The 25,586-nt window shown below is 50.4% G+C and overlaps 1 protein-coding gene across 1 annotated transcript in view; it reads left to right on the plus strand.

The window, feature by feature from the left end:
* Window positions 1–25,586, plus strand: part of NECAB2 (N-terminal EF-hand calcium binding protein 2) — a 34,844-nt gene that overhangs the window by 3,664 nt on the left and 5,594 nt on the right. Inside the window, exons 3-9 of the mRNA XM_066243601.1 lie at window positions 3,970–4,078; window positions 6,295–6,320; window positions 6,421–6,518; window positions 18,336–18,472; window positions 20,964–21,082; window positions 21,289–21,368; window positions 24,598–24,651. Coding sequence (XP_066099698.1) covers window positions 3,970–4,078; window positions 6,295–6,320; window positions 6,421–6,518; window positions 18,336–18,472; window positions 20,964–21,082; window positions 21,289–21,368; window positions 24,598–24,651 — 623 coding nt within the window. The remainder of the gene's footprint in view (window positions 1–3,969; window positions 4,079–6,294; window positions 6,321–6,420; window positions 6,519–18,335; window positions 18,473–20,963; window positions 21,083–21,288; window positions 21,369–24,597; window positions 24,652–25,586) is intronic.

Raw genomic sequence — 25,586 nt, forward strand, 5'->3', positions numbered from 1 at the left:
TTTATTTGCTCGTTTATTGAAAAAATACTAATTGAGTACCAAAGTCTATGCTGGGGGAGAGTGGGGAACAGGTGGGGCCGCCCCTCTCCTGCATAGGCTGGAGTCCAAGGAAGCAGCGCTAGCCTGGGTCCCAGCATCCCTCCCTCCCTGTCCCCGGGCGTCGACCTGCCGCCCCATGGTGTTGGAGGATGGAAGGTGGTGCACAGGCCTGGGCTGGAAGTCAGTGCCCAGGGGACTCCACTTCTGCCCTCCATCCCTGGGAGTGATGGCTCCTCCCAGGCCTCTCAGTTCCATGTGGAGCAAGGAGAAAGGAAAGGGACTGGGGGGACTTCAGTGGGACCCAAGAAATGGTGGTGGCATCAAGGCCTGAAGAGTCTTAGAGATAGGAGAAGGGGTGAAGGGGCTCGTCCCTGTCGCGGGCCCAGTGCCCGGCACACAGTAGGTGCTGGGTAAATGCCTGTGGATGGAGACGAGGGATGTATTCACCGGTGAGAGCGCGGCTGTGTAGCGCTGCGCTGCAGCGCCATGTCTGGCTGTCTCCATGCTGCTGCCTGGAGTGCGTGCGCCCAAGTGGGTGCAGGGTTGTGCGGGCGTGCGTGGGTGGCAGCCACCCTGGTTCCCACTCAGGCACAGATGGGCTTCGGTCTTTATTATTTGTTTCCCCGTCAGAGGCTGTGGCTCCTCCCCCAGGGCACAGCTGTGGGCCCCACAGGAGCCTAGCCAGCTCCTCCTCCTTGGGCCTCAGGTCTTCTTCCCAGTGCTGCTGAGTGGCTGAGGGGGGGGGGGAGGTCACCAGGGCTAATGTGTGTGTGGAATAAGGATACTATGGGAGGGAGGCGAGGGACCCTCCTCTGTCACAGAGACTGCCTGGGATCAAGCCCTGGCTCAGCCATTTCCCAGCTTTGTGACTTCGAGCCAGTCACCAAACACTGGGGCCTCAGTTTTCCCATCTGTAAGTAGGGATGACGCTAGTACCCAGCTCAGAGGGCTGTTGTGAGGGTGAAGAGTGGGGCTCTGGCCCACTGTGAGGAATCAGTGAGCCCTGAGCCGGCTGAGGTGTGCCGAGCACCTTGGAATATGACTTTGGCTTGTCAACAGGTGTTTGGTTCCCTCCCTGCCCCTCCCTGTGTGCCACAGGGCGTCCGTGGGCTGGCGGAGGCTGCCACGGCCGCCCAGCATCTAGGCACCAAGACTGCATGGACCCTCTCGTGTGGTCTTCACTCTGCTCTTTCTGAGATGGGAAGCACCACCCCTCTTACTACTGATGACATAGCAAGGCCTGGAGAGGGCCAGCGACAGGCTGCTGAGTCTCGGTGGGGGAGAGGGCAGATGGGTTCGGATTCAGCCCAGCACAATTTGGCACCACGGTGTGGGCAGGGGATGGGGGTAGTGTGCACTTAAGGGTGAGTGTGTGTGTAGATAGACGCACAAAGGCATAGGCACATGCACACACTTGTTGAACAGGAGTGGATGCTGGACCCCCTAGCACCCACAGGAGTGAGATGCCTGGGGGGCGGGAGGTGGGCGTGTGGACTGAGCAGCGCCCTGGGTGGGGGTTGGAAGGAAGGGAATAGGCCCTCAGGATTACAGGAGCACGGCCCCTCTGGCCCATCCTGTGCCTCCCGGGACACAGACTCCTTGACAGAGATGGAGACAGCAGGGCTCCGAGGGGTCTGGGGTGGCGGGTGCCAGACTGCATTTCTCTCCAGGGGTGCAGGCTCCTGGCATTTGAAAGCTCACTGTGACAAGAGGCTGAGCTCATGCTTATTAGGGAAGACACCTACAGATGGCCCGCTGGAGTGGAGGTGCTGGCCCACTGGTCTAATTGGGCGGGGGCCTGGGCAGGAGAGGCTGCTTCCCTCGTTAGCTGATCTGGGTTCATTAGGGCTATGATGGGACATTCAAGGTAAATGTCAGCCACGAAGGCTTTGTGCGCAGGAGGCCTGCTCTCCTGAGTGCAGTCTGACAGAGGTACCTGACAGACAGGAGGACAGGGCTCAGGGAGACTCCCAGCCGTGCTCACAGACATGACTAATCAATCATTGCACACTTCTACCGAGTCTGGACTTGGCCTCGGCATTCCTTGTAGCCCTGTGACTGGAGGTCTCTCCTTAAGACCCTGCCCATGTTGGGTTGAGGGCACAGACTTGGGAACCAGATGGCCTGGGTTGGAGCCTCAACTGTGGGGCCTGGGTCCGTTCCTTCACTGCTCTATGCCTCAGTTTGCAGCTCTCTAAAATGGAGGTGATTGGTACAATCGTGCCATGGGGTGTGGTGAAGACTGAATGAGCAGATACGCAGTAAGAGCCCAGTATTCTGCCCTGATTCTGCACTGTGGTTCCTGGTTTTTATCCCCAGTCCTGCCACAGGGAATTTGGGAAGTCCCTTTTGCCCAGACTACGAAGAACCACAGCTTAGAGTTTAGTATTTCACAGCTGGTATCACATAGGTTTTGTGTTTGGGTCTTCCTTGTGAGTGTATTGGGGTTGGTGGGGGGGGACTCTTGTTCTTTGAAAGTTACAAACTCGCTCTCCCTCTGCAACATTGAAACCTGAGCCGGATGGTGGAGGCACCCTGGGACCTTGCCCCTTCCCTCGGTGCAAGTGTGCACTCACATTAGTATTCTCACTCTCTCCCAGCCCCTGATACTTCAGGACAGGGGGAGGGAAGTCACGACAGAGGGTGAGGGTCTCCGTCTCCTGAGCTTGTTCCTCTGTCCTGCTTTGAGCCCACACAGAGCTGCTGGGAGCAGAGATCAATGCTCCAGAGCCTTTAAAATGTACGAATGACTTCGGGGCTCAGGTAGGTCTGCCATGTGTGGGTGGGCAGGTCATGCCCTGCTCAGTGACCTCTACCTGGGCCTCAGACCCAGCCTGCGCTCCACTCCCAGCCCATGGGCCCTGACCCTGGGCTCCATCTCCCCACCCCCAGCCAGGCAAGGTGTCTCTTTCTGACCCACGGATTTTTGATTGCAGACTGGCTGGAAGTCACGGAAGGGAGTTCTGCATAGAGGGGCTGGCATTCTCTCTGACCTCCACTGCCTCCCACAGACACGGCTCCTTTAAGAAGGAGCAGGAAGCACCCTGAGATCACTAAGGAGGGGGTGATGGCTGCAGAGGGGTGGAGATCAGCTTTGGGGAATTTGCTCAGGAGGTGTGCCAGGTGGGAGCAGCTGAGGGTGGAAACTTCAGGACTTTCTCCTGGAGGCACTGTGGTTCTGCTGTGAGTACTCCCCTCAGCGGCCCCTCTGCCCCAACCCGTGAGAGCTTCCCTGGCAGATGCTAGAGCCAGGGTGACTGCAGGTGGAGGGAGGGATAGGTGGCATGTATCCGCTGTGGTACTCCTATTACAGAGCCCCACCCCCTCCCCATCCCAGGGACCTCCTGGCCGCCTCAGGGGCACAGTGAGAACTCCGTGCCAACTGTTGGCAACATGTCAGACCGCGCAGAGATTTGGGCCTGAAGTTTGCCGAGTGGACGGTGCAGAGTGGAGTGGGGTCGTTCCCTCTCCCCACATCAGGATGGGCGCTAGTGTTGGGCATAATTTAAGTGTGGGGAGATTACCTGAGTATCTGGAAGAGAGAGAGAGAGAGAAAGAGAGAGAGAGAGAGAGACGTCCCTGCTTTGGCCTGCCTCTTCCAGGTGTGCTGTGCTGCTCTAACTAGTGCCCACCAGGTGTATCAGCAGGATAGATGAGAGGAGGCTGCCCAGCAGGGAGCAGGTGCTCTCGTTGAATTCCTGCTGAGGGAGGCCCAGCAGACTCGCTACTTCTTGTGTTTGTTGGTTTGGGAAGTTACTGAATGAGTCAGTAATTCTCCGTGAACTGGAGTTTACTGGTTAATCTGGGAATTAGCCGGGTGGGCAGGGATTGCTGATGGGTTTCATCTGTTAGTGTGGGAATTGTCTGGATTGGGGGGTGTCCCCGTTGCTCAGACACCAGCGCTCTCCCTGTTTCCTCCCTTCCTCGCAGACGATGGGAAGTTGTCCTTGGAGGAATTCCAGCTCTTCTTTGCAGATGGCGTCCTCAACGAGTCAGAACTGGAGGGTCTCTTCCACACCATCGACTCGGACAACACCAAGTGAGCTGAGTCCTGGCAGCTGAGCAGGGCACCCAGTGGGTCTGGGAGGAGGCGCCTTCCTTGGTCCCTCAGGAGGGGGCCGGGGCTCTACAGTCCCCAACTCGCTAATCCAGCAGTCAGAGGCCCACCGGCTGGGTGATCTGGGGAGTGGGCAGATTGCCACTGCGTTGGCAAGTTGGTCTTTTCTGAGCACCCGTGGCCAAGCAGAGAGAGACCTGAGATTTTGCAGAATACTCACAGGATGGTGAAAGGGGAAGGTGGCAGTCACGTCACCCTTCTGCGGAGCTCAGTTCTGACCCAGTGCCTGGTGCTTCATCCCGGACGCTAGTGCTGTCACCTTGATCCCACCAGATGCTGCCTGAAACTGACTATACCTGAGTGCTAATCCTAACTCTACTTTTATTTTTCTCTTTCAATTACAGTTTACTTTCAATATTACTTTGTATTGGTTTCAGGTGTACAGCACAGTGGTTAGACAATCATATACTTTCCAAAGTGTTTCCTCCCCACCTGGCACCATACGTAGTTATTGCAGTATTATTGACTATCTTCCTCATTCTTCACCTCCCCATAACTCTACTTTTTAACCTGAACCCTACTGCTAACACTAAACCTTTTCTTCAACCCACTCATAACCCTAACCTGCGTTTCAGAATCAACCAAAGACTCCTGCCCCAGCCCACCCCTAAATCAAGAGCAAATTCTACTCAGGCCCTGCCTCAACCTTAATTCCCTCTCTCCCTTTCCTTGGGGTTCCCCTGCAGGGTAAGTCCCCTTCTCCACCCCACATCTGGTCACCTTCCTCAAGCCCACCCCTGGAATGCAGACCAGGGTTCCTGGGGGCTGCGTGGGGCAGACTTGATAAGTTGGGGTCCCCTGAGACGGGCTAGAGATGGTTTGAATAAGGAGCTGCCGCCAGGTCCGTCTGCAAGGGACCCAGCACAGTGGTGGCCTGGACCAGAGGCTGCAGCTTCGAGCATCCCAGCCGATGGGGGCCGAGGACCAGGTGGGCCAGTGCAGCGGGCATCTGGGCATCATGGTCCAGAGAAGGCCACGTGAGAGAAGCAGTTACCTACTGCAGAGGGCAGTGAGGGGCTTTGTATCTGAAACCAGGTGGAGGTTTCTGAGGCTCTCACCGTCCCTGGGGAGCTTTGAAAGGCTGCAGCCAGTGATGATTCATTCTCCTTTGCTGCTGCCTTTTGTGTTGGGCCAGCTGGGTGCGGGGGGAGGGGGGGCTGGTGAGAGGATGTGAGCCGGTGTGGGGAGGACTCGAGTTGTAGAAGTTCAAACTCTCAAGACCTTGAGGAGTATTTCCTCCCACACTCCCCGGAGCACGAGCTGTAAATGTTCACTCCTGGGCATGTCAAATAGGCTTTCTGTCCAGACAGTTCACACAGCTCAGAAAGATTGCTGAAATAAGCACAATTAAACAGACTGCCTTTCTGTAAGACTTCTAAGAACTTTTACTGACATGCAAATTAGAGGAGCCTCCAAGCCAGCTTGCAGAACCTCTGAACCAGATTTAACTGGTCACAGGAGCCGTTTCTCAGCAGCAAACGGTTGAACCTGGGTTGCGGGCACACTGTTCTAGACCAGCCTAGCTCCCTCAGTGAGTGCGCAGGGCCCAGACAGCCCAGGTGTCAGAACCTGCAGGCCCTCAGTCCCCGGGTGCCCACCACGCACCCTCCGAGGTCTCTGTTCCGAGGCTGCTTCCCCACATGCACCTTCACCAGCACGGCTGGCCCTCGTTTTCAGCTTCCTAGCAGAAGGACGGATCCTTCTCCATCCGTGCTGTGGGAATGGAATGCAGACCCTGGGGCTAGAGTGAGGACAGGGAGGGCTGTCCCGGGATCCCAGGACCCAGCAGGCAGGAATGCGGGGATGGGGGTGGGTGGGGTGGGTGGGTGAGCATTAGCCCCATCCTCGTCCCCTCTGCCCATGATGCGGTCAGCAGACTTTGGGAGAGGAGTTGGAGTTGTGAGGGGGTCAGACAGACTGAGGGGCAGACGGATCTCTGCTTGGTCCTTCAGAGGGGGCAGTACCATTTCCCTGTGGCACCCTCGCCTATAAAGCAGGCTCATGGTGCCCGAGTATGGAATAAAGAAAGAGAGGGCGGTGTTACCAGCTGCATGGCTGTGCACGCTGGGGGGGGAGGGGCGGGGGGGAGGACAGGCCAGCTTCTGAGTGCCCCTCTCCCTTGTTCTCTCTCTCTGCAGCCACGTGGACACCAAGGAGCTGTGTGGTAGGTGCCTGGCTAGGCTCTGCAGGGATGGGGTGGGGGTGGGGGGTGGGGGAGGCAGAATCCTCCTGTGACCCCTGACCTTTGCTTCCTCTTCCCCCAGATTACTTTGTGGACCACATGGGGGACTATGAGGACGTCTTGGCCTCCCTGGAGACCTTGAATCATTCTGTCCTAAAAGCCATGGGCTACACCAAGAAGGTCAGCAGGTGTGGGTGGCCCCCGGGGGTCCAAGCTTTGGTTCCAGATTTTTTCTGGGGCACCCACACCCAAGGGTGCCTGGATCTGTGGTGACAGGTATTAGGTGAGCCTGCCTCTGGGGTGGGCTTTGCTTGGGGCTCCTAGAGGGAGCTGAGGTAAACTGTGAGGAGAGTAGAGCAGCTCCGTGAATGGCCCTGCCCATCCCCCCCACCAGTGTCTGGTGTCTGGGTGGAGGGTGAGACCCTTTACCAGAATCGGGCAGGGAGAGTGAGCCGCAGGCAGCCCTCCAGGGCCCTTGGACAGGTGTTCGTACCTGACCGGACCGTCTCTTGCCCTTCTACAGCAGGGTCCGAGGTGGGAAGGGGAGGGAAAGGGACAGGTTCACGCATGAGACCATCCCGAGGAGTCCCACGGTGTCCGGTATGAGAATGCTCAGCTGGCCAAGCCTGAGCTGGGCAGTGGCACCGTTAGGAGTGAGGGACTCCCTGCGTGTCCTGGAGAGAGGTCTCTGATGTGGCTCCAGAGCCTCTGCCTGCAGCCCCGCCTCCTCCTCACTGGACCTGTGACCTGGAGGAAGACAGAGGGCAGGGAGATGAGGCCAGGTCGCCCGGCTGGGGTCACTGTGCCTTCTACGCTGTAGCTCACACGGGTGTAAGCAGCCCACCCCCAGGCTCCATTTCCCGCCTCTGAATGTGAACCCCCACTGGGCTGCTGGCTGCTGGCAGGGACTGGCCGGGTGTGTCCTCTCAATGCACCACGAAGAGGTGCAGTAAACTTACTGAGGAACTATGATGGCCAGGATTAATCCTCACAACAACCTAGTGGGTGGCTACTCTCACTCCCCCCATTTCATAGCTATGGAAATAGAGGCTCAGAAGGGTGAATCCCACAAGGTTATAGCCAGACAGCCATACCTGCTGGCTGAAGTAAGAGGGGAAACTGAGTCAGGGACCTGTCAGGAGATACAGAGCACAGCATGGGACTTCAGGCCTGCCCAGGGGTGACTTGAGTATCAGCCAGCCAGGAGTAGAGGCAGCCTCTTGGGCACACTGACCAAGGCACGCAGGGAGGGAGCTGGAAGCAGGCCATGCTGTGAGGGACACCTAGACACCCATGGGCTTGCAGTGACCCGTGGGAGCTCAGAAAAGACCAGCCACATCTGCTAGGTGAGGACAGGGAGCTGAGCTGATAAAGTCAGACCTGGCTGAAGGACTCAGAGCCGGTCATTCTCCTTTCTGAGCCTCAGTTTCTCCATCTGTAAAATGGGAACATTCACTCTGTAGGATCCTTATGAGGACTGAATGAAGTAGTCTCTAAGCTGCTTAGCATAGGGCCTGGTACAGAGCAAAGGCGACTAGTTTTATTATTAGGCTCCTGTTGTATGCCCAGGCATAGGTAAGACCAGTTCTGTGCATTTTTTCAAATGCTACTTAGTTACAGCTTTACAGTGCATTAGAGTGGTGGTCCCCAACCTTTTTTGGGCCATGGACCAGTTTAATGTCAGAAAATATTTTCACAGACCATCCTTTAGGGTGGGACGGATAAATGTATCACGTGACCAAGACAAGCATCAAGAGTGAGTCTTAGACAGATGTAACAGAGGGAATCTGGTCATTTTTTAAAAATAAAACATTGTTCAGACTTAAATATAAATAAAACGGAAATAATGTAAGTTATTTATTCTTTCTCTGCAGACCGGTACCAAATGGCCCACCGACTGGTACTGGTCCGCAGCCCGGGGTTTGGGGACCACTGCATTAGAGAACTCCTTTCTTCTCGTTATCCCAAAATAACAGAGCCTAACCCTGAGCCTCCACTGCCCACAATCCCAGGGTCATGCTGTTTTGAGTCTTGATGTTTTAAAGTCTCTTAATAACATGCAAAACCGATTCCATTTCATTGTTTGTCCTATTTGATGTTTGAAAGTATCAAGATGGGAGGTAGATTAAATGGAACATGGAAAGACCCAGAATCTAGAATCTGAGTCACGCAGACAAGGACATCAGCCCCAGATCTGCTCCCAGCAGGCTGTGAGGCGCACCTGTACCCACGTGGGACTCCTCGTGATTGCCACTCCCTCCTTGAGCCTCAGTTTTCTCAGCTTTGAATAGGGGTGTGGTTGCAAGCCATTGCGAAAGTGCTTCTGGGACTTTGGTCATAACTCTTCAGGAGCCGAGACCCAAGTCTTCATTCAGGAGAGGAATTTAACATCTGCCAGTACAACATGGACCAGTTTGGGAGGTTTTGCTCTCAGAAATCATGCAGTTGTGATGTTCAGTGCAGCCTTTGGAGCGTTGTTAGTGGTGGTGGTCACAGTAGGTTGTTGAAGCTTGTGACAGGCTTCTTTTTTTTCTTGTGTATTTTCTCACCAATTTTTTGTGTAGAAACGCAGCTCGTTGATTATTTCAAATGTATGTCTTGCATCCATTGATTTCAGTTTGACTCAATTTGCTTTTGCCGAAATGCAGTCAGAGCATCAGTTATGAACTACGTTGGTTACCTTCTTCACTCTGACGCGCCTCCTGTTTCTCTGTCGTGTCCCCTTGTATTTCTCCCAAATCCTAAAGCATTCGAAAGTGCTACGTCAGGATCCTTGTTTTGCTTCAAGTGCATCTCTGTAGTACTTCTCCACTAATCATATTAATACCAGCTCTTATTTGGGGATCCTCTTTCGCCTGTTCAAAAATTATTTTTGCATTCTCTTCATTAAATTTTGTCTTCGGAGGTAGCAGTGAATTTTTTCAAATGCCTTTTTGGGTTTTTTTTAAATGATCATGTGAGTTTTCCTAAGCGATTGATGGGGTGGATTCTATTATTAGATTCTCTCCTATTGAACAACTCTTAGCTTCCTGCGATCAACCCTAATTGGGACATTATTCTTTTATCACATGGCCGAATGCTCGTCACCAGCTGAGCATTTCGTCTCTGTCTCATTCAGGAGTTAAAACTTGATGATAGTTTGGGAATGAATTGTAGGTGGCTTTGGATATTTTCTGTGTGAATCAGTTTCTCTGACAGAACTGGTTTCCTATTCAAAATTAGAAAAGTTTATCTATGAGGCTTGAGTCAAGGTACTAAACAGGGGAGGGGATTATTTTAGTAGTTATTTTAAGGTCAAGCCTTAAAATAGTTTTAGTTACATTTTTTACTTCTTATGTCCATTTTAGTGTAGTTTTAAACAAAACTATCATAGGCATGGTCAGTTTTATCAATTTTGTGTCGTATGTCCTTAGAATTTAAAAAAAATTTTAAACATTGATGCAAAACAGGCACTTAATGCAGATTAAGTTCAATAAAATGTCTACTGTTGTAGCTCAGTTTTCTATTTAATTTTTGTCCTATTTTGTTACAGTTTAAAGACTTATATTAACAGTTCTGCTCATTTTCATTTGTCATTCTAATAACCAGCCCCTGGTACATTTATTCACATTTCATGATGTTTTCTACCATGTTTATAGTTTTTACCATTATTATTTTCTTCTTCCTTTTTCCTTAGGTCTCTTTATTGTTGCTGTTCTTTTTCACATGTGAACTAGAATGCTTAAATTTTCTATGATGGAGTTTGAATTGAAGCATTCACCTTTGAATGGTATTTTCACTGCAACCATAGATCTTAGTATTATTCTCTAACAGTCTGTGCCCTGCCCTTGCTCATTCTTTATTTAATGGCATTAGGATAAAACCAAGTGACCGGTAAGGTTTCTACACTATTTTTTTTAGTGTGTTGTGATTTCTTCATGACATATTATTTGAATTTTTTTTTTTCTGAAGTTGGAACGGAGAGGCAGTCAGACAGACTCCCGCCTGCATCCGACCGGGATCCACCTGGCATGCCCATCAGGGGGCGATGCTCTGCCCATCTGGGGCGTTGATCTGTTGCATCCAGAGCCATTCTAGTGCCTAAGGCAGAGTCCATGGAGCCATCCTCAGCAACCGGGCCAACTTTGCTCCAATGGAGCCTCGGCTGCGGGAGGGGAAGAGAGAGACAGAGAGGAAGGAGAGGGGGAGGGGTGGAGAAGCAGATGAGCGCTTCTCCTGTGTGCCCTGGCCAGGAATCGAACCAGGGACTCCTGCACGCCAGGCCGATGCTCTACCACTGAGCCAACCGGCCAGGGCCTTTATTTGCATTTTTTATAAGTATCTCATAGATGGTTGAGAAGATGTGGATTAGACTTTCAAAATTTGAAAATCACTATCTATTCTTTGTTATGAAATCTATGCTGTTAAAAGACAACTTTACAAACAAGGTAAAATCGTGTCTCTTGGACAAATATAAAACACACACATGCCCGAGATCTTATTTAACTCATTCATTAACGCAAGACCCAGTAAGAGGTTATAGTTGGCTCAAAGGAACCTGCAAAGAGCACATGCCATGTGTACAGGAACCAGGAATTCTGTAATGAAGCCGTGAGTAAATGCAGAGGTAGTCACTGTCCACGGGGTAAAAGTCCATTACATTCTGCCAGACAAAATGTATATGCATTTCTAGGATGGGAATTATTTGCATTACTATCTTTTTTACATCTTCAAGTATTTTTATTTTTAATTTATTGTATTGACATGGTTTCAAGTGTCCCACTCGATATAACACCCTTTATACACTGCATCGTGCCCTCTGTGACCCAGGCAAAATCTCTTTCCACCCCCATTTCCCCTCTCTGCCCCCTTCCCCCCTACTTTACCCCCCACCCCGGGAATTGCTACCCTGTTGTCTGTGTCAATGTGTCATGTATATAAAATTAGGCTAATCCTTTCACCTTCTTTGATCCCGTCCCCTCCTCCCCCTTCCCTCATCCCTCTGACAGCTGTCCACCTGTTCCCTGTGACCCTGCCTCTGCTTCTATTTTGTTCTTCAGTTTATTGTGTGTTCATTGGATTTCACATATAAGTGAGATCGTATGGTATTTGTCTTTCTCTGCCTGGCTTATTTCACTTAGCATACTAGTTTCCAGGTCCCATCCATGCCATCGCAAAAGGTAAGATTTCCTCCTTTTTATGGCCGCGTAGTATTCCACTGTGTAAATGTACCATAGTTTTTTTGTGTGCTTTTTTTTATATAAAGTGTGAAGTATATTTTTATTTATTTATTTTGTGTGTGGCAGAGACAGAGAGAGTCAGAGAGAGGGACAGATAGGGACAGACAGACAGGAAAGGAGAGAGATGAGAGACATTAATGCTTCGTTGTGGCTCCTTAGTTGTTCATTGATTGCTTTCTCATATGTGCCTTGACTGTGGGGCTACAGCAGACCGAGTAACTCCTTGCTCAAGCCAGCGACCTTGGGTCCAAGCTGGTGAGCCTTGCTCAAACCAGATGAGCCCGCTCTCAAGCTGGCAACCTTGGGGTCTTGAACCTGGGTCCTCCACATCCTAGTCCAACGCTCTATCCACTGTGCCACTGCCTGGAAAGGCTGTACCATAGTTTTTTATCCACTCATCCACTGATGGACACTTGGGCTGTTTCTGGATCTCAGCTATTGTAAACAATGCTACAATGAACATGGGGTGCATATCTTCTTTTGAATTAGTGTTTTGGGATTCTTAGTATATAGTCCTAGAAGTGGGATCACTGGGTCATAAGGCAGTTCTATTTTTAATTTTTTGAGGAATTCCCATACTGTTTCCCACAGTGGCTGCACAAGCCTGCATTTCCACCAGCAGTGCAGGAGGGTTCTTTTTTCTCCACACCCTCAACAGCACTTGTGGTTTGTTGATTTGTTAATAAAAGCCATCTGGCAGGTGTGAGGTGATGTCTCATTGTGGTTTTAATTTGCATTTCTCTAATGATTAGTGATGTTGAACATTTTTTCACATGCTTATTGACCATCTATCTGTATGTCCTCTTTGGAAAAGTGTCTATTCAGTACTTTTGCCCATTTTTAATTGGATTGTTTCCCTTTCTGATATTGAGTTTTATAAGTTCTTTATAAATTTTGGTTATTAATCTCTTATCAGATGTATCTGCAAATATGTTCTCCCATTGTGTGGGTTGTCTTTTTATTTTGTTAATGGTGTCTTTTGCTGTGCAAAAGCTTTTTAGTTTCATATAGTCCCATTTGTTTATTTTGTTCTTTATTTCACTTGGCCAAGGAGATATATTGGCAAAAATATTGCTTTAAGAAATGTCTGAAAGTCTACTGACTATGTTTTCTTTTAGTATTTTTATGGTTTCACAACTTACATTTAAGTCTTTTACCCATTTTGAATTTATATTTATGAATGGTGTAAGTTGATACCTGTAGACCAGGGGTCCCCAAACTTTTTACACAGGGGGCCAGTTCACTGTCCCTCAGACCATTGGAGGGCCGGACTATAAAAAAAACTATGAACAAATTCCTATGCACACTGCACATATCTTATTTTAAAGTAAAAAAACAAAACGGGAACAAATACAATATTTAAAATGAAGAACAAGTAAATTTAAATCAACAAACTGACCAGTATTTCAATGGGAACTATGGGCCTGCTTTTGGCTAATGAGATGGTCAATGTGCTCCTCTCACTGACCACCAATGAAAGAGGTGCCCCTTCCGGAAGTGCGGCAGGGGCCGGATAAATGGCCTCGGGGCCGCATGTGGCCCGTGGGTTGTAGTTTGGGGGCCCCTGCTGTAGACCTTTGGTATAATATTTTTATTATATAAATGGAACATATTCAACATGTAAATTTCTGGGAGTACCTGTCCAATTCTCTCAACACCATTTATTAAAGAGACAGTCTTTACTCCACTCTATACTCTTGCCTCCTATGTCAAATATCAACTGATCATAAGGGCCTGGATTTATTTCTGGGTTCTCAGTTCTGTTCCACTGTTCTGTGTGCCTGTTCTTATACTAGTACCAGGCTGTTTTGATTACAGTGGCTTTGTAGTATAGCTTGATATCAGGAAGTGTGATGCCTCCCACTTTGTTCTTCATTTTCAAGATTGCTGAGGCTATTGAGGTTCTCTTTGGTTCCATATACATTTATAGAATATTTGTTCTAGATCTGTAAAGTATGCCTTTGGTATTTCCACAGGAGTTCCATTGAATGTATAGATTGCTTTGGGTAGTATGAACATTTAATGGTATTAACTCTTCCTATCTATGAACAAGGTATATATGCTTCCACTTGTTTATATCTTTGATTTCTTTTTTTCAATATCATATAATTTTCTGGTACAAGTCTTTTACCTCCTTGGTTAAAGTTATTCCTAGGTACTTCATTTTTTGTTGTTGCAATAGTGAATAGAATTATTTCCTTAATTTTTCTTTCTGTTTACACCTTCAGATCTTAAAAATAGCTTCAACACCAGGAAAGATGGAGAGAACCCAGATGGGTGAACTAGACAAGAAACCCAGTAATCATTTTGCCCATTTTAAGACTCACACTTTTTCCTGACACTATTTATTTTGTCTACTTTATCTGTCCTGTGGGACAGTAATGAGCTAATTTCTCACACTAAGTTGTGTTTTACAACTTATCTTTTGAGTGTTTTTCCTTTCTATTTTTTAGCCACGTTATTTGATACCTGTAGACCTTTGGTATAATATTTTTATTATATAAATGGTACATACTCAACATGTAAATTTTTGGGAGTAGAGTGTAAAGAAAAATTTCAAATCACTTCTAATTCTCACTGTCCCTAACTACAGTTAACATTTTAGTTTATTACCTTTGAGCCTTTTTTCCATATGTATTTCTTTAATATATTTAGAATAAAGCCAGAAATATCACACTATCTGACTTTTTTTTTTTTTTTTTTTTTTACAGAGGCAGACAGTCAGTGAGAGGGATAGATAGGGACAGAAAGACAGCAGGAATGGAGAGAGATGAGAAGCATCAATCATCAGTTTTTTGTTTTGACACCTTATGTTCATTCATTGCTTTCTCATATGTGCCTTGACCGTGGGCCTTCAGCAGACCAAGTAACCCCTTGCTCAAGCTAGCAACCTTGGGTCCAAGCTGGTGAGCTTTGCTCAAACCAGATGAGCCTGTGCTCAAGCTAGCAACCTCAGGGTCTCGAACCTGGGTCCTCTGCATCCCAGTCCAATGCTCTATCCACTGCGCCACCGTTTGGTCAGGCTCTTGAATATATTTAATATTGTTCTGTGTGCAAATATTTATTTTCTGATTTTTCTACCTAAAATTTTTAACATCTTTTTCCTTAAAACTATTCAGAAGCATCGATTTAAATATTCTAATTTAAAATTATTTTTCCATTGATTTGAGAGAGGGGATCTGAGGGAGAGAGAGTGAGAAATACCAGCTCATTGTTCTACTTAGTTATTCCACTTAGTTGTGCACTCGCTGATAGCTTATTAGATAGACATGCCCTGACTGGGGATTGAACCCACGATCTCGGCGCACTGGGATGATGTGTTATCCACTGACCCACCTGGCCAGGACCTAGATAGTCATATTTAAATTTACTTACTATTCTTCTTTTGCTGAGCATATTAGATTTCCACATTTTTTGCTGTTTTGAACAATATGGGTACATAAATATATGTCCACCTATTGCATAATTTCTTTTTTTTTTTAAATATTATCTTTATTTTTGATCCATTTTTTAGAAGAGAGAGTGTGAGAGAGAGATACAGAGACAGAGACAGAGAGAAAGGGGGGAGGAGGAGCAGGAAGCATCAACTCCCATATGTGTCTTGTCCAGACAAGTGCAGGGTTTTGAACCAGCGACCTCAGCATTCCAGGTCAACACTTTATCCACCGTGCCACCACAGGTCAGGCTGCATTATTTCTTAAGGATAGATTATCAAAAGGGGAGAATTATTGGGCCGAAGAACATGAGCAGTGTCGGGTTCTTGCTATAAGGCAGAACTGCTTTATGAAGTGATTGTATCTGTCTGAATCCCCACAGCCGTGCTTAGCAACTGTCCTCTCCCACTGCAGGAGGATTTAATAACACTCTGTTCTTGTTATGCGTGATGCCTTTTGTCATTATGTCCTTACCCTCCTCGTGTAATCCTTCCTCATTCACATTCTACCTTGATGATGATATTGCCACTTATCCTGTTTGATGAGATTTGGTTGCAGAATCTTTGCACTGACTTTTCTTGGTGAGTTCTTCCGTCTGCATGTGCCTCCAGCTGGGTCTCATCTGATCAGACCTGGCTCTGTGTCCTCACGTGGGGAAGTTCAGGCTGCGTTTCCTTATTGTCATGATCCGTCTGGCCTGACTGCTCTCATCTCCTTCTATGCTTCCTTTGTCTCTGACATTTGAGCTTTGGATGGTCTGCTTTGTTTAAAGTGTTGAGTCTGACTTTGAAGATGAACATTGTAGTTTTCATTTCACTAGCAACTTCTAAGTCATACACATTGTTAACATTCATAATCCTACTAACCCTAGCTAATAAAATTATTTCCTATTCCCTGTTGTAAAATGCAAGAGCTTTTTGAGACTGTCAATTATTTTTCCATACTTCCATACTCTTGATTGACTTAATCCAGTGTAATTAAAATATAACAGTGAGTGATAAATGTTTTTACTTCCTGACTTCTGTAATCTTTTGTGTGTGTGTGGGTGACAGAGACAAACAGAGAGAGGGACAGATAGGGACAGACAGACAGGAAAGGAGAAGGATGAGAAGCATCAATTCTTTGTTGACGCACCTTAGTTGTTCATTGACTACTTTCTCATATGTGCCTTGACCAGGGGGCTACAGCAGAGTGAGTGACCCATTGCTCAAGCCAGCGACCTTGGGCTCAAGCCAGTGACCTTGGGCTCAAGCTGGCGAGCTGTGCTCAAACCAGATGAGCTGACTTCTGTAATCTTAATGCTTCCTTTGGGTGATCACCATCATTTCACAACTTCCCTGTTCAAGAATTCTAACTCTGATTCGACCTAGATGGTTTGGGGGGAAATTTGTAGGCATTCTGTGCAGGAAAAGTATTCATCTGGTAAAATTTGATAGATTTGCAGATTTCCGAATACCTTCTATTATACGGCAGATGAGGAATTTGCCCGTGTCATGCCGAATTCCTGCATCTGACCCTTTCCCTCCGGACTCTGTGATCTGTGGACCTGGCCTCTCAGCTGAGGATCGACTCTGTGGATGAGACATCTGTAAACATGGCATTTTTATTCCTTTGAAAATAACTTGTCTTTTTGGAATTCAGCTAACTAGGTAGAGTTACCCCTGACCAGACCACACCCGCAGTCACTGACCTGGGGGCTTTTAACCCACTTACATTAGCTCATTTTTCTGCTTGATGGATTCTGGCAGCCTTTCTCTCTGTGTTTACATGTTTGGGTCCTCTTGTTCGATTTTAGCCATTCATTCGTCCAGAGCCCACTGAGCACAGGGCTGTGCGTGAGCTCACCTGTCTGCCAGGAAGGCTCATCCATCATTGCATGCGTTCAGTTACCAGAAACTCACATGCTTTCGGCCACAGATTCATTCTCTGTCGGGGCCTCTCTCCAGCGTGCCTAGTCTGGCGGTGGGCCCAGGATGTCCACCTCCATGCCTCCGCTCTGTGGGTGCCCCTCCCTTGGCCTCTCAGCGCCCCAACCATCTGCCCCAGCCTCCATTTCTCCGTCTTCTCTAGCTCTGTTTCCCATTGTGTAATTACTGCTAATTAATTCCCAGTCAGAGTGATGGATGGTTTAATATGCTTTCCTTGAGAGCCCTGTTTTCCCTTGCCTCGCCAGCGACTGGGCAGAGCTCCAAGGTTTCCCAGGGCAGGTGACTCTGGGCGGTCAGGGCTGGCTGGCGCGGGGGAGCAGCCCAGGGTTCCGGGACCAGCGTCTCCCCACGCAGCGCAGCGTCGCTTCGATTGTTATCACCCTTGAGTGGCCAGCTGAACCAGAGCTCTCTCCCTTCCACTGGAAAGCGTTTTGCAGCCCAAAGAAACTCATTGGTTCCAGAAACCTTAAGAAGTGTCTTTGCTGCAGTTTCTTAACAAAAGGGGAAATTCTTTCTCTCATCTCAGAGCAAACCTTGTAGAAAACCCTTTTCATCCACATTTTCCTCCGCGTTCTGTCTTCGTGGCCCCGCCCCCCGCCCTCCGCGCACCGCGTCTCAGGCACTTTCTTTGGGGAGCCAGTTTACGCTCTCCAGCTGTTTAGATTCTTGTCTGTCGTTTCCCTGAGTAATAGTGTGAAGGCCCAGGAGCCCAAAGAATCCTCCTTGGAGGAGGAAGGGGGAGAGGAGGTTGTAAATTTTTCTCCCCTAATACTTGATCTCTGTCACCAACATCAGGAACAATACCACTCATCACCATCACTACCACCATTGCCACCGTCACCACCACCATCACCACAAACACCATTGTCACCACCACCATCACCATCACCACCACCATCACCATCACCACCACCACCACCATCACCACAAACACCATTGTCACCACCACCATCGTCACCACCATCACCACGGTTGTCATTAACCTCATCATCATCATATCACCATTTTCACTGTGGTCACCATCACCACCATCATCTTTATTATAGCAGCTACTATTTATTATTTGCTAGGTGACAGGCACTGTGCTGAGCCTTTTATATACATTTTGTCATTTAATCCTCATTAGGACCTTGTAAGATATATACTACAGGGACTGCTGGTATGGCTATAGAGGTCACAGAGCTAGTAAGTGGTGAAGCCAGGACTCAAACCTTGGCCTCTGAGTCCATAGCCCCTACATTGATCCAGGAGCTCTATGGCCTCTAAGATGCAAGAGGCAGTAGTGGAATGGGGTCCCCCCTTCCCACTGCAAGGCAGAGACAAACCCCAGGTGTCCCCCAACTCTGTGCCAAACTCCACACCCAAGCTCCCTCCCTAACCCTTTAACACTTAGTGTCCCCTCTCTTCCCTCCATAGGTATATGAGGGTGGGAGCAACGTGGACCAGTTTGTGACCCGCTTCCTCCTGAAGGAGACGGCCAATCAGATCCAGTCGCTGCTGAGCTCCGTGGAGAGTGCGGTGGAGGCCATCGAAGAGCAGACCAGCCGGATCCGGTGCGTCCAGGGGAGCTTGCAAGGTCACACACGGGGGCGTGCTGTGCACGTGCACAGGCCAGCTTGCTGCTTGGGGTGGGGATATTTGTGTACTTGAGAGCTGGGTGACCTTGGGCGAGCTGCTGTACCTCTCTGTGCCTTCATTTCCCCAACTGTACAATGAGGACAAATATCTACCTCCTTGCTGCTCGTGAGGATTGAACGAGGTCATGTGTGCTGAGAAGAATGCCCGGTGTGCGTGCAGTACGTACATACAAAGCCTACACACAGTGACGACTGTCCCCTAGACTCAAATCAGTTTCGGCACACCCCCACACCGCCCACATTATTGTTTACCAAGACTATTCTGTTGCTTGGCTTATTTTTGAAAACTGGAAATAAGTTTTGGAAACTGTGTGGTTACCATAATTGGAAAACAAGCCTCACATGCCATAAATGAAGTCACTGTAGGACTGAGCACCCGCGGTCAGCTGGACTCCGGAGGCCAGCTCCCTCGCTGCTGAGAGGCAGGGACCGTGCACCAAGCCTTGAAGACAGACGTCCCCAGGAGGACAGAAAGGGAGGTGAAATGGAGCCATTTCTCACCATGTTATTTAGTGTTACTTCAAGCCATGACTGCATGCCCTTGGAGCCATGGAAAAGCTTCTGCTCCCACTCTCTGCTGGGGACACTGTGGAGGTGGCAAACCTAGTGTCTAGAGAGAGAGAGTTCTTTTGGCTCAGCGGCCCATCCTGGGGGGTCACGAGCCCTCGTGTTTACTGCCCCAAGTTGAGACAGATTTCTCCTTGCCTGTTCTTTCCAGAACAGCTGACGTGCCAGCATAAAGGGGAAGTAAAGACACGCACATAGACGGGAGCAAGAGCCTGGTGTCTGGGCCACAGGTTTCCCAGGCAGAGGCCTGGCATGGCAGGGTATTGGTTGCTATGGGGTGGGGGGTTGGAGTATGTTTTTTGGTTGCTATGGGACTGGGCCCAGTCAGATATGATTGCAGAGCTGCTCAATGATGCTGTTCCCAAAATGTGTTTGCTCTGAGCACTTGCAGCCAAGTCACCTGGGAAATGGGAAGTGCGGGTCCCTGGGGCCCCCGCCGAGCCCACTGGGTTGGGATCCGTGGGAGCTGAGCCCAGAGCTTTGCCTCGGCGATCAGTCTTGTGATTCTGACGGTCCCCAAAGTTAGCCACAGCTCTGGAAGCTGACACTGAGATTTCTTTCCTTTTTTGTCACTATCCTGATTTAAAACTGGCCGTTTTGATCCCGCTGTAGAACAGATAAGACAGCTGAATGATTTTCATCGCCTATTTCCTGCACTTTGCTGGCTCCATCGCATGTCCGCCCCCACACGGGAATCTTACTTTGGAGTGTTGGTAATGAGGGTGATACATCTCAATGGGGACACATGTCTGCTCCTCACTCCTACTTCAAACTGCCTGAAATCTCAGTTGTCTCGGCTCCTCTGGGCTACAGGTCCCCTTAGGCCATTCTCTTTCCTGCCCCAGGATTATCATGTTCCAGAAACAAGCCACCAGTTCAAACCTGCTGCCCCCATTTATGGTCTGAGAGCCACATTTAATTTGCTGCTGGTTTGTAGAGCTGCCAGGATTGATACCTCAAAGACTGCCAGTCTTTCTGAAACTGCGGGGGAATCAGGTTTGCCAGGGGAGCCTGTGAGCTTGTCAGATTCAGAAATTCCAGAAACACGAGGCAGTGCTGACCAAAGGCGGAAGAGGGCCAGGGATCATGTGTGTTGACATGCACATGGGAGTGTGCATGTTGTGTGGACACGCGTGTCAGTATGTGTTTATGTGCCCATGGTGAGTTCTGCAGCATCTTGTGCACATGGGTGTTCAGACATTCACCAAGCAGCGGTTGAATCCCTGCTGTTGTGCCAGGCACAGGGCTTGGTGGGCTGTGGGGGCCTGTCAGAGCATGCTACAGCTGTGCACGTGTAGTCACATCAGTGTGCATGAGAGTAGGGACAGGTCAGGCCTGGCCGCTCTCTCAGACTGGGCTGACTACACTGTCCTGTCATATGCCTGCCTACTCTTGACCGTGTCCTAAGGCGCCATTTTTTGGAGAGGGTACAAGCTCAGCCCCTCCACCCACACCACACAGGCCACCAGGTTGGCTCTTAGTGAGCTAGCGAGGCAGGCAGGGAGGGGGAGGGAAGCCGTGAGCATAGGTGGGGGTGGGGGCGGGAGTCTGGAACTGAACCTCGGGGAACAGGGCCAGGCCGAGTCCTGGTATGGGGCTGAGTTCCTATTCCGTCGGCCTCGCCGGTGAGTGTTCTTGGCCAAGTCCCCCACCTGTGGGCCTGTTTCCTCTTCTATGAAACGAAGGCCATGAGGCTCACTTCACAGGCATGGGCTCAGGCTCCCTGTAGGACACGGTGCATACTTCAGCCCGCAGTGTGTGCTTGATGTTTATCAAAGCCACCAAAGTGGTCAGGGCCCCACGGCTTCCCTCCTAGTGTGTGTTTCTCTCACTCACACAGCCAGAACCCCAGCAAACCTGGCCCTGGGGTGGCGCAGACCTGGTATGGAAGCCCTACTGCCCCCTGTGTCCCTAGCCACAAGTTCATGGCCACGGAACAGGAGAGGAGCCTACCTTCTGGTGAGAACACGCGGGAGCCTGGGGCGGGGGACATTGGGTGGGGATCCTGGGAGGAGTTCTGACAGTGGCCCAGATGGGGTCTGGGCTTTCAAGTGCAACTGGGACTGTGAGGGAGGCGACAGGTCAGGCCCCTGGGGAGGCTGGGAGCTCCCCTCCCCCAGGCTGGCCCTGCCTAACATCAGTGTGTCTCTGCGCCTCTTTCCCAGTCACCTCAGACCCCAAGGAGGAGGGGCTGGAAGCCCAGATCAGCCGCCTGGCAGAGCTAATAGGACGGCTGGAGAACAAGGTAAGGTCCCCGAGCACCCATCTCTGTTCCCCCACGCCCCCCAGCCCCACCCCAGGGAGGGCTGAGCTAGGTCCGGAGTTTGGGACGGAAGTCATGGAGCCTTGGAAAGCCTTCCCCCCGTGGAGTAGAAATGGAGGACAGAAAGCACATGGACAGACCCAGGAACTATGTTCACTGTACAGGCTCACGGAGAGGTGTCTGGGGTGGAAGGGGCTGTGGCAGGGTGGGCGGGCAGCCAGGGTGCGCATCTCAGGGAGCAGATAGCAGTCAGCAGGGCCATGGAGGCACGGGGATGGAGCTTCAGGGAGCTTTAAGGAAGCCTGGGCAGGGAGAACCAAGATACAGCATGGTGGGGCGGAGGGATGGTGACGCCCCAGGAGAGATTAATAACAACCTGAATGACCAGTAGCATGCGATCTTTTAAATATGATACGGCACGTCCACAGATAATGGAATTTACCCCACCTTTGCAGAATCCTGTTTCCAAGGACCGTTTCATAACTCGGGAGGTCCTCACAGTAAGCCTGCACCAGCTTCCCGGGACTGCCATCCCGTGCACCATACACAGGCTGGGGGCTTCAAGAGCAGTGCAGGGCAAGAAGTGAGGCCCCGGGGTGTGCGGGGCTGCTTTATTCTGAGGCCTCTCTCCTTGGCATGTAGACAGCTGTCTTCTCCCTGTGTCCTCACACACTGTTTCCTCTGTCCTAATCTCTTCCTCTTATATGGACACCAGGCATACTGGATTAGGGCCCACCCCGTTCCCTCATTTTAACTTAAATACCTCTTCAAAGGCCTTCTCTCCAAATGTAGTCACACGAGGTCCTGGGAACTGGCCCTTCAATTTGGGGAAGACACAATTCAGCCCATTACAATGAGCATTTCTTGGAAGAAAGAAAACAGGTTGCCTTAAGGTTTACCAACAGATCCAGGTATCAGACTGCCCAGTTTGAATCTTGGCCATATCACTTAACAGCTGTGTGACCTTAGGTCAGTGACTTACCCTCTCTGAGCCTCAGATTCCTCCTCTAGTGATAGAGGGGGAAAAAAATTGGAATAGTGCCTCTCACAGAGTTGTTGTGAGCAATAAATAAAATAATGTCTAAATGGCCCAGCACAGAGCCTGCTGTGAAGTTAGTTTTAACATTAGCAATGTTAGCAATTATTAGACATTCTGGTGCCCAAAACTAGACAGATGTACATACCATACCCATATACCTACATAAACCTAGTATCTCAGAGCCCCGGTTGCAGCAATTGTACATTTTTCTGACTTTTATGAGTTTCTAACATCATTTGCAAAAGGGCAAAAGTATTTTGATGGGTTTGGGACTGGCTCTGAGGTATTCGTGAAGGCAGGGGGAGGCCATAGGGCCAGGGGGATACTGAGGCCAGGACTAGGGGGGAGTTGGAAGGAAACGGCAGGGATCCCACCAGCAGGGCTGAGGCCAAAGTGGCATCTCCCTCCTGCTTATAGCAGCGTCTGGGTGGGAGCGGTTTTGTGGACCCGTTGGCCCGGTTGTCATAACAACTCCACAGGCGCCTACAGAGGGAGGCTCTTTGAAGTTTATTTTTAGCGCGCTGGTCGCCCTAACAACAGGCTGGCTGGTAACAGCAGAGCACCTGGGTGGCCTGGAGACTGGGCGGGGCTTTACAGGTCTGGCTCCGCCCACCCGCCGTGGGCCAACCTGAGCCACTCCAGGCTCTGCCTGGGGCTGGATGGTGGAACCCTGGGGCGGCCAGGCTGGCAGGGCAGATGAGGGTGCCACTGTGCCTCCCCCATCCTCCCCTCATTCTCCCCTTATCCTCCAGCCAGGAGAAGCCGAGAAAACCATCCCCTGCCTTCTGGGAGTCCATCTACATGGTTGTAAAACAATGGGAACAGACTTGCCCCTGGCAGACACATCTTGGCTCCCTACAAAGCAGGTTTATCTGTGTGTCCTGGAAAAGTCAGGCCTCTCTCCAGGACCAGCTGTGTTATTTTTAGGTTCTAGTGCAAAATGAACGGACAGGGCCCCTTGTTCAAACATTATTAAGAATTTCAAGATGGTGACTGCACAGGACACAGGCCAACCCATCTGCCTGTGCATTTCCTTAAAATCCAGCCGATGGGCCACACACATGCTTTGTGAGAGGGAACTGGGCACGTGTGACTGGGCACCAGAGACACAGCTGTCCTCTGGGAAGGTAGACAGGAGCATTTATTGGGGTTCCCAAGTTAAAGGGAGAACCAGGATTCTGTGTCAGGAAAAGAGAAGCCCCGAGTTCAGACCCAGGCTCAGTACCTAACGAGCTTTTGTGGCGTTCAGAGCCCGGGGTTCTCTGCTAAAATAGTGACCCCTGAGCATCCATGAGACTGGGTCCTGTTCTGGACACCCACATGCGGCCGTAAACACTGGGGTTCCTGCTGTCCTGGGGCTTACAGAAGCAGCACCTGCCTCATGGTCTGGAGCAGGGGTCCCCAAACTTTTTACACAGGGGGCCAGTTCACTGTCCCTCAGACCATTGGAGGGCCGCCACATACAGTACTCCTCTCACTGACCACCAATGAAAGAGGTGCCCCTTCCAGAAGTGCAGCGGGAGCCGGATAAATAGCCTCAGGGGGCCCACACGATAAATAGCCTCAGGGGGCCGCACGTGGCCCGCTGGGGCCATAGTTTGGGGACGCCTGGTCTGGAGAGTTCAATGAAATGTGTTTGTAAAGCACTCAGCCCAGAGCCTGTGGAAGGCCGGTGAAAACAGGCACCCTATTCAGACCATTAGATTCCAGGGGCACCCAGGGTTGAGATTGGGGTTGGTTTGTAAGTTGATAGGGAATCTCAGGGCTGTTACCAGCAATTGTGGCAAAAGCCCAGCATCTTGGATTCAGAGATCTTAAATCCCAATCACTGTCTCTTCCAAGACACCCCCCCCACCCACCCACCTAAGCCCCCAGAGAAATTGGAGCCTCCTCCATGGCTTCTGCCGTAGGTCCGCTTGGTCTCTGTGGTTTACTGGGTCCCCTCTGAGCCAGCACTGTACATGGAGGTAGACTGAGCCCTGTCCAGTGAGGCCCTGTCCCTGGGAGCTCCCACTAGCCTGGCAGACTCCAGAGCCCCTAGGACCTTGGTGTGGAGGGGCTGGGGCTCTGTGGTGGCCCTGGGGTACTCTGGTGTCATTGTTGTGGTCCTGGAGGCCTTCCTGGTGGAGGTGGCCTTTGTCTCCAGCATCACTTTATGCTTTGTTGTTTCAGACCCTCTGGTTTGACCTGCAGCAGCGCCTCTCAGATGAAGAAGGCACCAACATGGTGAGGGCCCCCTCCCCCTCCCCTGACACCTCTCCTCCCCTCCTGTGGCCCCATCCCTGCCTGAGCCTACGACTCCAGATGCAGGTGGCTCAATTGACCTGCCACCCCATCCCCAGGGACCACCATGTGAGGAGAAGTTGCCCCAACACTTGTTCTTTAAGGCAACAGGGCTTTGTTTTGTTTGTTTGTTTTGTTTTTTTTTATTTTTTATTTTTCTGAAGCTGGAAACGGGGAGGCAGTCAGACTCCCGCTTGCGCCCGACCGGGATCCACCCGGCACGCCCACCAGGGGGCGATGCTCCACCCATCCGGGGCATCGCTCTGTCGGGACGAGAGCCACTCCAGCGCCTGGGACAGAGGCCAAGGAGCCATCCCCAGCGCCCGGGCCATCCTTTGATCCAATGGAGCCTCGGCTGCAGGAGGGGAAGAGAGAGACAGAGAGGAAGGAGAGGGGGAGGGGTGGAGAAGCAGATGGGCGCTCTCCTGTGTGCCCTGGCCGGGAATCGAACCCGGGACCCCCGCATGCCAGGCCAACGCTTTACCACTGAGCCAATCGGCCAGGGCCCAGGGCTTTGTTTTAAAATTAAAAAAAAATTGGCCTGGAGCAAAGTGAGCAACAGGACAGTGACGTCAAAACACTTAGTCAGAAATGAATTTGCTGGTCACTGATTTGTTGTGTCTCAGACCCGGGTGCCTCGCAGACCGCTCTGGACTTCCGTAGAGCCTCTTTAAACACACTTTTCAGCATTTGTGGGACTAACTACCTGTGTTTGGCTTTTTAAGTTCTTGTTCTTGTTTAGCCCATGTTTGTAAGAATGAAAAGTGTATGCACGGGTTTGGGGTGATTTAGTTTTATTTGGACCAAACTGTCCTGTCCTCTCTGGAGGGAGGTCTGGGGGGCTGGGTCTTGGGCTGTACCTGTGAGTCCTGCGGGGG

Source organism: Saccopteryx bilineata, chromosome 9, assembly GCF_036850765.1.
Source record: "Saccopteryx bilineata isolate mSacBil1 chromosome 9, mSacBil1_pri_phased_curated, whole genome shotgun sequence".
Taxonomy (NCBI): Eukaryota; Metazoa; Chordata; class Mammalia; order Chiroptera; family Emballonuridae; genus Saccopteryx; species Saccopteryx bilineata.